The sequence below is a fragment of the Eucalyptus grandis genome, chromosome 1, assembly GCF_016545825.1.
Source record: "Eucalyptus grandis isolate ANBG69807.140 chromosome 1, ASM1654582v1, whole genome shotgun sequence".
In the NCBI taxonomy this organism is placed as follows: domain Eukaryota; kingdom Viridiplantae; phylum Streptophyta; class Magnoliopsida; order Myrtales; family Myrtaceae; genus Eucalyptus; species Eucalyptus grandis.
In genome coordinates, this window is record NC_052612.1 from 19,738,820 (window position 1) to 19,752,841 (window position 14,022).

Below are 14,022 nucleotides of genomic sequence, written 5' to 3' on the forward strand. Positions count from 1 at the left end.
TATATATTCAGATATATAAATTACATAAATAAACTGGACATCATGTATAACTATGTCTGTTACTTAGTTATTTTCATATAAATCTATATTATTACCTTTAATTATAACTAATTACCTTTAATTCTAAAGCTAGTTGCGTCTTTTTAAATATAGATTTTTTAGATTTTCATATTACAAAAGAGAGTTGAGTAATTAGCAATCATTTTGGTTATCATGTTATTAAACTATAGATTTTTTTGAAAAAGTTATAGCATTATACATTTTAAATGATAGAATGAATAGTTATGTTAATTAGGAGACTTCATTTTATCTTACATAATTTCAACCTTTGCTAAAAAAAGTTTATGTGCTATCAAAAGGGCAAGTTTGTATAGAATTGTTCCCAGTTGATTGAGAAATCAAAAATTGAGAATTTTCAAAAAGCCACGTGAATGCTTACACGACGCAAAGTGCTCTCGATAGGTAAGTAAGATATGAAGTGCCTTCTTTTAAGGTCGATGTTCTCCTTTAGCATTTTTTTTTTCTTTGCCAAAGTATTTTTTTTTTTATGCCGAGGATCCGGCCTAGCTCACCGTATGGGAGTACAGTACCAACTATACCTTGGGAAACTTCTTTGCCAAAGTTTTTTTTTTTTTTAATATTTTATTTGCCAAAGTTCGTTGCAACTTTTGGAAAGAAAACAAGGGTAATGTTTTCTTCCATCTCCAGTTGGAATAAATTTTCTCCAACTAGACTTCCTATTAGTTTGTTAAAACTGAATCGATCCTATCCCTCCCTCATGCCCCTCGATGCATTTTCTTTGTTAGTTTATTTAAATATTAAGTCATACATTCATCTGATAACTTAATAATTTAGAATAATGGGCAATGGTCTCACCAAAATTTCACATGATATTGTGGGGTCCCAAGTTCAAATTTTTCTAGACTTTTATTTACCTCCCCTTTTTCACTTTGGGGCTCGAGCCAAAGTCTCACATGCTCATCGGGGCAAAAGCTCAAATTTAGTAGATTTGTGGTCATGACCATTCGACGGCCATGAAAAAAGTGTCGATGTTGAAGGTGGCATATAGGCTAAGCGAGTATCCAGGTTGGCCTCTCATTGGGAGGGAGGGTTCGTGTGAGGAAGTTTTTCTGGTGTGGTTAACACCAAGCAATATGGTCACATGTACCTCTTGATTGTGGCATACAGATCGTAGTCATAATTATAAATCTAAGTAGCATATGGGTACTTATGATGTTATGAAAATTCCAAATTAGCTAGCGCCAAAAAAAATAAAATCCAGTTGAAGCATAGTAACGCTATTACTGTCTGAAGTGCGATTTCCACTGGTTTTACAAGTTGGCATGCTATGATGCCAAGCTACGACCGTCCTTACATACACTTGAAAGGACCTCGAAAAGTTGAAAGATAGGATATCTCAAACATATCCACAATTAGCTCGTGATTCTCATTAACTGGGGTATCATTCATGATCTACACCGCAAAAGAATTACATGATATCATAAGAGTATATCTCAAACATATTCACAATTAGCTCGTGGTTCTCATTAATTGAGGTATCATCCATGATCTAAACTGTGAAAATTACATAACTTCCGGGGGGGAAAAATCAATAATATCGCTAAACTTCAACGGGACTCTACAGGCTTGCTCGAAGTGACTTTCGCTTCCACTCTGCTAGACGGCGTAAAAAGCTCATGACCTACGAAAACAAATACACATATTCATAGGTCAGAAAACAGATACAACATGAACAGGCGGCACAAGGATATTGAAAAAAAAGAAAAAAAGGGCGATTTCAAAGAAGGAAAAGAGAGAATGGAGTATGACTCAGAGCAACAAGGAATCGAGAGAAGTGATTACCTCGGAAGGTTCTTGCAAAGAGTAAGATGCGTTTGTTTCCTTCGGGACTTTAGAGACGAGAATTCCTAATCCTTGTCCTCTCTCTCTCAAAACCTATACAAACATTAATTTAATAAATAATGTTTAAATTTTGTTACATGATTTTAGCTGTTCGATACAAAATGTCAAGAAAAACATGCAATAAAATAATGAAGATAACTTAAAGTACCTTGAATGCATCTTCGTCCGTCCGATCGTCTCCAATATAGATCGGTAGGACATCATCATTAGAATTGGCATACCCTAAAATGATGAGACGAGGGAAAATGATCAATGAACATGTGTAACACCCTCTTGTACTAAAGTAGAAGAGCGCTTCACGTGCTTCATTTCATGCAAAAGTAGAATTCGATTTCGAATACTAGAATAGGCACCTTTTTATCCAAGAAAGTTTGATTGGGTGTGAAATTGAAACTCACCTAGTGCCTCTAGCAAGAACTCGAGGGCCTTTCCCTTGTCCCATTCGATGGTTGGACGGATCTCCAATACCTGCTCCAAACAAAAACATCATTTTTCGTGAGGAGTTTCGTAAAAGCGATATTCAATATTGTCCTTCGCCAAAAAAGATATACCACACATTTGTGTTAAAAAAAAAAAAATTGCATGTTACCACAGGCTCCGGAGTTTGAACTTAGAAAAAAAATTTAGCCAGTCAAAAGAGAAAAGATGATGCACGTGAAATTATCCTCTTTTTTTTTTTTTTTTTTTTTGACTGATACTATATTTTGTTAAAAAATACCGCAAAATGCGATAACGAGCAAGTACCTTTCTGCCATATGTCAGCTTGAGCTTCGGGTACTCGCTGAGCACAAGTTTAACCTGCTTAGCTAGATCATCCCAGCTCTGCCAGATTTGAAGTAAAAAATGAGAAAAATGGAAATCAAGTCTAATCGAAATTTTCTTGCGACAAAATACATGATTCGACCGGAACTCGGTACGAAGTTTGACTTTTCCCGTGCCTAACCTTCTCGTCAACGCATCGGAAGTGTACGGACAAACAAAATTTGTTGGTTTCCACTTTAGCTCCCGGGATCGATTTGGTGCTCTCTACCAAGGTCTTGTACACCTGCTAGGTTAAAAAAAAAAACAGGGAATAACGTGAGATTGATTAGAAACGAGTTGTCTCGTGTTCGGTCGGCATGTTTCATTAGAAAAAGAGAGACTCGCCTCGTCGATCATGGGCAGAAATTCGCTCGCGGGTTGGCAGAGGACCGATTCGCCGTTGTTCATCTGATGAACAGCGAAAGGAAAAAAAGGAGGTCAGAAAAGATATAAAGAGCCAGGACTGGTTTGTCGTTGGGTAATTGCGATTCCATGTAGCGAGAAGAGATTTGAACTTACTCTGTTGCCATTGCAGCGACTTCCAGGAGGGGGTCCTTTGATGTCCATGCCGTGGCTGCCGGCGTAATATAGCTCCGTCAACTTCACGAAACTGTAGACCTGCATTCCACGATTTATGCAAATGAAAAATACGATTCTCCTCTTCTTTTTTAATGTTTTTTGTTTTGAAAAATTCGGAAAATCAGTGGGATAATTTCTTAAAGGGAACTGTAGAAAATCCCAGAAAAAATGTACCTTGTCTCTGCATCTCCCGCTCACTATCGCCGTGGGGAAGAAGCTCGCGGTGTCCCTCACGGCTTCTCTCATCTGTTTCCCGAAATCAACCAAAAATGGAAAGAAAAAAAGAGAGACGATCTTTAAGCACCCAGTTTTGGTAAATTTGTTGACTGACAGAGCATCAAAACGGGGAAACAGGGTAATTCAAGTAGAATAAGAAGGGGACCTCATCAGACATGAAAGCGCGATCGGGGTCCTCAACGATGGGGGAGAGAGTGCCGTCGTAGTCGAGGAACATCACTATCTTCTTCCCCACCGAAGCTCTCGTTATCTGTTCGAACATGCTCAATGCCGACGGATGACGCTGCTGTAATCAAGACACCAGAGAGTCAGAGACGTTACTCTACATCTCCGAGGCGATTTGCCCGGAGGCGGAAAAAAAAATGCGAATCGTATTGCTCTATCTAGGGACTTACGATCCACGACTTTTGCTCGTCATCAAGAGAAGCTGCTCTTGTCGCTGCGCTTGCAGGCCTTGCTCGTGCAGGAGAGGAAGCTCTCATGGAGTCCAGCAACGTGCTCACTCTGGCCTCTCTCACCAAGTGACCGCCGCCGTTGCTCTCGATCTTGAGGTGCTTATTCCTGGGCAACCCCCGGGGGATCAGCTTTGGGTCCCGGACAGTCGGCACGTTGATGAAGTTGAGCGTCGGGTTTGATACCCGGACGCTCTGTTTCATCATCTTTCCTGTCTTTGGGTCCTTGCACCCGACGGTCATGTTTCTGGTTTGTGGGTATGATGAAGCAATGGAGGCTCTGCTTTGCCGAGTATGGAGCAGAGGAGGAACAGGGGATTCAGAGAAGAGAACAATGCGAGAGGGGAAGGAACGAAACAGAGGAGAGACACAGGCGATGGAGATGAAGGGAAGGGAAGAGAAGGGCTTGGTGGGGGTGTCAATAATGGGGTCGTAAAGTTGGGGGAAAATACTCGCGCACTTCACTCTCAGTCCTCTCGCAGGTCTGGTCAATTTATAAGCATGCTCGCACTACGCGGATGCTCGCTTTTTTTAGCCGGGGCGTGCTTTGGACATTTGTTACCGTATGTGAAAGGTGATGGCTTAATACATCCAAAGGCATATTGAATAGTTATGATACAAATTGAATATTCTATAACTAGTATAAAAGACTTATGATAACATCTCGTGAGGGAGTAATTACTGTATTCATTCATCCTCGCCCTCTTACTTATGAAAAAAAAGGACTTTAGCATCTCAATCTAATTATTAAGTGATATGGAAAGTGGAACTATTAATATATCTTAACCGTCTTTAATGGAAGCGAGTTTAACTGGATATATATAATATGCTTGGATTGGGCTCACTTTTGGTGATATTCTTAAACAAAGAAGCCATTGGACTTGTATTGCATCGACCTGATAAATAAGTGCTTGCATTTTTGTCAAGAAATTGCATATCTGCTTACATTTTTATTGGAGTAAACCAACTCATGGAGTTTGTACAGTAACGAATCGGCCTCTAGATAGTCGAAGCTTGAAACTCACGTCCTAGATTAGATATAAACTTTTTGTTTTATCTGTGGAAAATGGTTTGATGGATTCAGGATACATATATTCCATGAATTTTTCTTCTAGAGGACCCGTTAACTATTGGCCAGCTCCCTTGCATCGAATGTTCCTTGAATTTACTCACCAAATAAGATGTCTAGTTTTGCAAATATAATAAGCAAATTTCCATGCCATGATGTACTGCCCAAATTCTAAGAAAGCCAGTTGCTTTTTCTCTTTTTGAAGTTTAGTCCAGGAATAAATACGTTATTCGTGCTCAAACCCATCGTCAATTACTATGCGTAAGGAACTTTGTATGTGAAGAAAGGCGATCGCGCGTTTAACTTTAGCATAGGTCTCAGTCCCCACTTCCACCAGTTGAAGCCAACATCTGAAAAGGAAAAAACCATAAGGGGGCTGTCCGAGAAAAAGATGGAAAACGAAAGCAAAACGAAAGTTCCCCAGGTTGCATTGTTCGTGTCGGACGTTGCGACTTCCTTCGTCTTTTGCTGATTTTCCTGACATTAGAGAGAAGACCCATACCGATTATTTAACTACGTGGTCCTAGCTAGCTAACCAAATGCTGTGATTTATTTTGCATTATTAAAGTGTCATTGTTTAAGTAGCTGGAAATAAAACATTGAACGAAGAGGCATTCATGTCTTCGTCTTGTTAGGTCCCGTGACCATATAATCTAAGTTAATGTCACGCCTGTATATTCAATTAATTGTCGCAGGCCCCGTCTTCATGATCATTGTCTTATATACAGGAAACCCTAGAATTTTATCTTTTAATTGTGAAAACTAAAAGAATGTTGCTCGAACAGGAGACTTGTTCCTAACCATGTGGCACACCTAAACATTAGACCTTTCTCATTGGCAAGTTTTGAAAAAACTTACCCTAGAATCACAGAGCTTCAGTCTCGCCCCCTGAAAGCTGCCTGAAACTAATAGCCCCGACCTAACCCCAACGCTGTAAGCTTCAAAACCAGCGGCCATCGTGAAGCGTTTGGTGCTTGTGTCCAATCATATAAAACGCAGCTTCTTAACGTTTTCGCTATGTCTTTTATTAAAAGTTCACATTGTTAGCCACATCATGTATGACTCTGTTGATAGCCTTTCCAGAACCGAAGAGTTCTTGCTCGATGATAGATCTAGTATATTAGATTGAAGGGAGGCGAGATACCAATTTCTTAAGTATGAAAAATGTTTTCTTCTTTTTTCCCTGAGAATTTTTACCTAATACCCATATAAAAATTATAGAACCTCAGTGGCGGAGGCAACCTGTGGACTGATGCTCATGCCATCATCGTGGTAGTTCTAACGAGACAATTCTATCAGCAATCCTAAAACTCGTGTTGATAGTGTACTTGAGCATTACCAAATAGCGTATACAAGTCAACGATCACCGGGATTCCAAAACCAAATACCGGCTCAAAAAAGCAAGACTTAGCAGGCCTCTACGGGATCTTGGACCGAAGTTGTGCCTCAATAGCTTGGAAACTTTCAAGTAGCCAGAGTGTGTTATACGCCAAGAAGTCAGGTCAACACTGTTGACGGCCCTTTTGCTTTTTTTTTTTTTTTGAAGCAAAGTTGCTTGCATTGTCCCTTCTCTTCTTTCCCTTGACTTCGTTCCATTAAATAGAAGTTTTAATTTCTCTATATTCTGTATATTCCCATATATTAATTTTCTGTCGAGCTCAAACATGAGCTTAAAACCAAGTGAGACGTTAAAATGGCAAAATGCCATTGTTGTACTGAAACATTGGATGGACTGAAACCCTTTGGCTTTGATCTATAACAGTTTTGCATCCGCCCTTTCCCTATCATCTGATGAGGCCAGTAGAATTGACAAATAAACATACATTGTTTTCCTTAATAAATTGCTTTTATATGTCATCAGACTAGGGTATGGTCCTAACCCTAGCCTTCCTTAGACCAGGACAGTTTGCCGTGATGGTTCCCCATATTGTATCAAGAAAAAGTAGATCACACTTTTTATACCACAGAACGTGTTGGCTTGGTATACATCCGATCGATTATTCTCAATATAACAACGTACTATTTAGTAGGTTTTGGAAATATCATGGCAACACGTTAAATGACTCAAGGTTTACTTGACGTTTAGAGACTCTCGAAAAGGAAAGGTAACGTGCGAAGTTTCCTGGACATGCATAGGGTCTTTCGGCTTCTCTCTGCCCTTCGAGTCAACAGTTCAACTATTTGTAGGTACAAATTCTCTTGCGTTGAAAAGACTCAAAGTGCATGCCCACTTGCCAGGAAAGAGTAGCTGGCAACTTGCTTCTGGCGGAGCCTAAGGGAATTGAATCAAACCGGCCTCAACTCCATTATAGCCGAATCTCCAGTATTTTCCATTGTATCGACGATATTCCTTTTCGACGCGGAATAAAGCAAGAGATTCCAACAATTTCAATCACATGGTTCAATAGGTCTTTTGAAGATTTTTCTCCCTCTCTCATTTCATCTTTTTCCTTTTTGGGTTCTTCTTTGGACTTCTCATATTCGCATCCAACCCCCGCCTAGAGTCAAAGTCGGTGGCAACGTAGATGCCAGGAAGTTGCTGGGGGGGAGGATCTGAATTTGTCAAACGAAGAAAATGATTTCAAAGCTCGAGAAGAGACTACTTCTAGCTCGAGATTGTCAACAAAGAGAGGTGAGGCAGGCGAACCACTAGAGGGTTTAGAAAAAAGTATAAATCTTTGAATTCTCAAGCACCCATTCCGCACGAAGGAATAATAGCTTTCCCTATAAGCAAGGATGTATTGGTTCACGGTCACTATTATAAATGAAGCGCGTGTATCTATGCGATACCAAGGCTTGCTTTTTTAGTTTATTTTATCTGGGTCAATAAAGGGAAGCATAGACCTTGACTTTCAATTTGTTGACTTCGAGGGCAAACCAATTTAGGGTTACAAATGTCGTCATTCTTAGGTAAGGGCGGCAAGCAAGAGCAACGACCATTGGATGCAACAATGTGAAATTATTAGCCAACGCTCGCATCGTACTCGCCCACAACCCTAATGTTAGTTGACATTATGTGGCTGAGAAAAGCGAGAGATAGCTTACTTTTTTTTCTCGAATTAGAAAAAGAGCACGAGCGTCGCATATGAAGAAATCGGTAGGAGGTAGTAATTAAATCCTTTCTTTAAAGAAGCTAGGGTTTCGTGCATCAATTTCGGTCTTCTCCTCCTAGTATGGGTTTCCTTTATTCTAGAGCAATGCTGGAGGCTTCGGCATCAAATCACGCGGGATGTGGCTGTATTTCATGGGTTTGGTTTGAAAAGTTATTGATAGTGATAAATACATTTTCCTTCCACCAAATTCAATCAATAATCTTTCTTTCCTTCTTTCTTTGTTCTTTTGAACGGTCCATTTATGACCCCAAAGTCTTCAAATAGAAAACCACGTACCTTCAAGACACACAACAAGTTTTATAAGATGAGAAATTTAGAAAATACTTTTCATCCATCGGTTGTCACTTGCGTGACAATCTAACTCCCTATAATGTATTTGACTATTCTTTGATTACGTATCCTTTTATCTGCATGCCTTATTTCTTAGTAATTTTGCATAAGTATTGCATAAGATAAGTTTATTAAATCAAGTTAATTACATTTTAAGAATGCTGGGAACTCCCACCAGATCTCTAAATAACAAAAGTTCTCAAATGATTACTTTTACTATGGCTGGCGTGCTATCAATTACATCGCTTACAAGCTGAATCCATACAAAACTTTCCTGGATCCAAGAAAGACGAAACAGAAACTTAATGGAGACTAGCAAGGGATGCAGAAAACCATGAAATGGACAACTGGTGGAAGCGCACATCAAATTGTGTCGGGACCAATCCACGTCGGAGCTGCGTTGGAGGAGAAAGAAATATGGACGCCGGTGGACAATAGCCGTCGCTATCCTTCCTCCCCGAAAAAGGTTTTGTTGTGTAGTGATACGGAGATCTCGCTGCGCTTAGAATGGTGGGCTTTAGCTTTCGGAACTGGCCATTTGGGACCCATCTCACCCCACGCGTGGTAGGCCCGTAGAATATAAAATAGGAAGAAAGCAATTGTCCACGTGTATATTCTGTGGTCACCAAAACCACCGGCTCCGCCCCCCTTTCCAAAAAAAAAAAAAAAACTCAAAAAGGTTGTATTACATTCAGATCATATTAGCCCAGTTCTCACATGAATATTTAGATTATGTGAGTCTGTATGTGGCCAATACCTTTGATTCTGATAAGGACTATTGTGTTGTCTTGTTCCGTCCCCTCTTTGTTTTGTTTGCGTTGTCGTGGTCAGGTCAATTGTTAGTGTTATTAACTCTCCACTAAGCTAGTTATGGAAAGTGATTGAGGTTGAATAGTGAAAAAGCTTGTTGCTTCCTGTTGATACGTTTTGATCCTTCCATTGCACATTCAAAGAACATAAAACCTCTTAACTTATATAAAAAAGTAGAACCCTGAAAGGGAAAAATGATACTAAAAATACTATCTAAAACTTTTTGTTGAATCATTTAAGTGCCAAATCAGGAAAAAAAAACGATTAATTAAGTACTTCCTATATTTGTGGCTTTTTTTTTAATAAAAAAAATCCGATGTGGATTGTGAGGCGCCTGATCTTGGCTTCAATGACAATGCATTAGTGCCTGGAGGAAAAAAATTGAGGTTCTGTGCTGGAGGGAGGAATCTCGCGACATGGAAAAGGTGAGTGCTTTGTCCACAATACTAATCTCGGTGCTTCTTGAAACAATTTGAGTTGATTGTCCTAATTCTACTCTTCATTGCAAGATTCGACTCTTGATTTCAGGGTTTCCAAATTAGGGTTTGAAGAATTTGGGGAAATTACTTGATTTGTCCAAATTGGGATTTATATTTGGGCAAAACATGTAGAGGACGTCATTTAGGGCTATTAATGCTAACTAGCCACACCAGTGAGCCGCACAAAATTGATAAAAAAATTGTTACGTTAGACTTCTTGCATCCTAAGTTGGAGTTGGCACTTAAATGATCTTTTTTTTTTCTTTTTTTTTAATAGTGCTTAAGTGATTGGATGAAAATTATAGCAACAAAGTGAGTGTTGTACAAAAATTATGACACTTCTAATGTCATGTTCCCACCTTTGAAATATTGATTAGAGAAGATTTTGTTTATGATTGAACAAATAATGGAGAATAATTCATAAATCAAGCAACTGGACTGGTTCAACCCTTGGACTAGCACGAACTACGTTACCGGGGAGTTCAAGGTTGATTTACATGGGGACCAGTCCGGTTTTCAAATTAAAAGACTAGTTGATCTTTCTAGGTGGTTAGTTGACTTCTTTTAACCATAGGATGTCTTTTCCTAATGACCTAAAAAATTGGTTGGTGACAACTCTTGAAATAACTTTAAAAAAAACTGAATCATTATGGAGTGCCTTGACCCCAATTGTAGGGAAGACTACATAAACTTTAGGTGAAAACTATTGAGTTTGTCTTGAGAGATTATTTTGGGCAATATCCTTGAAGACTATCATTACTTGCTCAAGTACATAACTGAATATCAAAGCACTGCATCTGAACTATTGTGAATGTTCAGTTACCATATAGAGCATAGGAACTCAATATCAGATGACAATGGTCATCTCTTATGAAGATCAAAGTACTACTCAAAGAGTCAATAATGGCATTTTCATGAACAGATAAAATTTATCGAGATTTATTGCTAGTTTGGAATGAAACGTGGTCTTCATAGCACTGTCTTCCTTGCATGTACTCGCTCAGTTGATTAGACAGTTGAAATCTTTGAATAAGGCACATCCACCTATATACTTGATTTGCAAAAGACCACCTTACGTTTAAGGGATGATAAAGTTAATTGTATTCTTTATGAAGATTTGTGAAATCTTTGATTAATAGCAATCGTCATTATATGTATTAATTTAGAGTATTAATCTTAAATTAAGATTGGATAAGTTGGAATAAATAAATCCTAGCTATATATGCTTTCGTGCTCATTCATTGTGACACTTGCACTTTAACTATCTTAATGCATCTTATTATCAATAAACACATCCAGACGTCTTCCCAAGCAATTGATTCAATAGTTAAAACTTTAATTCAGCAGGAAAGTCGGCAAGATAGCACAAGTTGAACAAAGTCAGAAGCGGACGAACCAAATATTTAGATCCTTTGATTATGTTTTTCCTTTGTCTTTCTCCTGGAGTACATGTCTGGAAGCGAACGCGTGGTCCCTTTCTCTTGAAAGGTCAAAGTAGCTTTCCAAGCAATTCACACATCAAAAGGCGGTTGTTTATATGATTTCCTTTGGGGACATCAAAAAATCCAATCCACGCACCTCCAGATCTCGCATCAGAAACTGAAGAATAAATCAAGATGTGATGCTGGCTTGTCAGTTGTTGAGCCTTTTGCTTAGATTCTAAAGCCGCCCACGACCCTAAATCCCTTCCTAAGCATATTATCATCTCGATCGAGTATCGTAAGTGAGAAACCCGTGTTTAAAATGTTATTGCGAATGATCCTTGCCGACCCTAGGGCTCCATGAAAAGCCTTCGTTTTTTCCTTCATTTTTTCCGGGCCATTCCCCTGATAATATAGAATAATATATCTCGCCACCATGTTGAAGATAAGAAAAGGGAAGGGAGGGGAAAAAGCAGCGGCAAACGGGTATATAACCTTGTGGAGGGATTAGGGTTTCGTCCAATCAAAAGAAGCTTCACGATCGTGATGCCGATATGATGCAGCTGCTGCACGCCCTATCTCGAAAAGGAGGGAAAAAGATCCTATAATAAATCTCGCGACCACTTCGAAGATGTTCCAAATTCAATTCACTCACTTTTCTGATCTGGTCCTAAAAAAAAAAAAGGGGGGTGGGGGCGAAAAATCCTTGGCCAACACCACGCGGCGGGAATCAACTGAAAAAACTGCCGAGAGACAAGACAGAGAGAGAGAGAGAAAGAGAAAGAGACAGAGAGGTGGCAAGCTGCAAGTTGGGAGTTGGGCCCAGGCAGAGCCTCGGAGAAGAAGGGAAAACCAGACGCAGCTGCATCTCCATCGGGTGGGGGACCCCCAAAACCGATGATGGGACTCATTGTGTCGGCTTCCGGAGAAAATGATTTCATTGCGAGGGGGGGCCCACAAATCATGCGATTGTTTTAATGGTGAACCCACTCATTTGCCCACCACCATCTCCACTCAATTGCCAATCACCCTCCCCTCCCCCACCACCACCCCCACTTCCCCAAATTCTATATCTTAAATATCAATCTCCTCTCCTTCCCCACCTTTTTCAAGATTTCGTGCGGAGTATATTATAATTATTATCTTCTTCTTCTTCTTCTTAATCTTCTTTTTTCTATTTTTATGAATCTCTTTTTGCTCTTTTGTTTTCCTTTTTTCGGTGTCGGGGTGGGGGATATGTAAGTGGTGATTTGGAGGCAGATAAAAAGTGGGGTATTGTTATTTTTATGTCTTGAGGCATCTCTATATGGAACTTTGGACCGACTTTGGTGGTGATCTTTTTTTCGAATAATTTGGACCAACTTACCTTATGTTGTGTTGTGCCTCCAAATGAGAATATTTTGGGAGGCGAATTGAGCAAGCCGACTTGAACTTGTCGCATTTTTCTTTTATCAGGAGTGAGATTGGAGAATAATGTGGCCGGTGGTTCTTCTACTCTCGGTTGAAATTTAGGATCGTTTCTTTACTTTCCTTTTTCTTTTTTTGGGTTAAAATGGTTCATGTACTTTTCAAAAAAGATCCACTATTAGTGCTTTAGTTGTATTTCGCCGTTGTGTTAAGATTCGGCATTCAATCACCAAGAAATAGAGAATAAGAGCAAGATTGAGAATTTGAGACAGTATTTTATCATAATTTATCCTTAAGCTATGACTACATCTAGTAGAGAATTCTACTATAATTAGCACATTGTACTTCTTTATTACCTTCTTCAGATACAAAAGGAAAAAAATCACATATACTCAATAACTATTTATGAGTCTAAGCTCAAAATTATTTATAAAATATGAGTTCAAATTATAAAAACCTCCTAGTGGCTTGGGGGGCGTTGCTCTTTTGATGGGGAGTATAAATCACATCCAAATATGTTAGAGTGCTAAGTTGGTTATCAAAGCACTTAGTTGGTTGATTAGAGAACACGGGTCGCATTTTGATTTGCACATGTGGTGTTGATTTGGCTAATGTGATGCCATCATTGTAATAATTTAAGAAAAAAAGGAGAGAGATTGCTACATTTGGATCTGCTTAGGGGAAAGCATCTGAATAAATGCAAAGGATTTTAGGTAAAGGATTTTCTTAAAATGCAGATAGTGTTTGGTATAGTGCATTGAGAATCAACTTTGGCTTAATAATATTTGAAAAAAAAAGCTACACTTATAATGGATTTTAGTTATATTTTTAAATAAATAAATATAAAAGAAAAAGAAACTGAAGCTCCAGTGTGCTCATGTGAAGGGCTTAGGTGACGGTTAGACATTGTCAATGCTAGATCTAGTTTATTGGCGTGTAGTTGTGTATTGAGGGTAAAAGTGAAATTTTTGAAGTTTAGTGAGAGCAAAGTCGGAAGGGAAAAAATTCATTAATCCCTAAAATAGCATTTTGAAGATACTCAACACCTAAAACTAGTTAGGACTTGCACTGGTTTAAAGGATTTTGGAAAAGCTAGCATTTCCCAAATAGGCTTCCAAAATTAGATGCCAAATGCTTCAGATGTTTGTCAAAAACAAATACACTTAAGGGAAAAATGATTTTACAAGCATCATAACTTTTATATGATACTCACTTTGGTACCAAAATATTTCAGCTCATTACTTAATTGTCATTTTTGTTATATATATAAAAAAAAAACAATGACTTAAGTGCTATCATTGATTTGGAATGTCGAAAATTCAATATGGCAATATTTTATCTATTTTTTCAAGTTTAGTCACTGAACAAGTTTCCCTAAATATAAGCCCGAATTCTTACAAA

The 14,022-nt window shown here is 38.8% G+C and overlaps 1 protein-coding gene across 1 annotated transcript; it reads right to left on the minus strand.

The window, feature by feature from the left end:
- Positions 1 to 1,424: 1,424 nt before the first annotated feature.
- Positions 1,425 to 4,446, minus strand: LOC104447933 (probable trehalose-phosphate phosphatase C). Its single transcript, XM_010061685.3, has 11 exons — positions 3,936 to 4,446; positions 3,686 to 3,826; positions 3,478 to 3,549; positions 3,244 to 3,342; positions 3,070 to 3,132; positions 2,867 to 2,968; positions 2,668 to 2,745; positions 2,322 to 2,391; positions 2,072 to 2,145; positions 1,864 to 1,956; positions 1,425 to 1,702 (listed from the first exon to the last, which is right to left on the minus strand). Exons 1-11 carry the CDS (start codon positions 4,233 to 4,235, stop codon positions 1,640 to 1,642), a joined length of 1,155 nt encoding a protein of 384 aa, XP_010059987.2. The 5' UTR covers positions 4,236 to 4,446; the 3' UTR covers positions 1,425 to 1,639.
- Positions 4,447 to 14,022: the final 9,576 nt, after the last annotated feature.

Bases quoted from the DNA above. Each gene is read 5' to 3' on its own strand.
- LOC104447933 (XM_010061685.3), bottom strand. From the start codon at position 4,235: ATGACCGTCGGGTGCAAGGACCCAAAGACAGGAAAGATGATGAAACAG. The intron at 3,343-3,477 runs GTACATTTTTTC...CGTGGAATGCAG, and splicing joins GCGGGAGATGCAGAGACAAG to GTCTACAGTTTCGTGAAGTT. The intron at 2,392-2,667 runs GTACTTGCTCGT...TGTTTGGAGCAG, and splicing joins AGCTGACATATGGCAGAAAG to GTATTGGAGATCCGTCCAAC.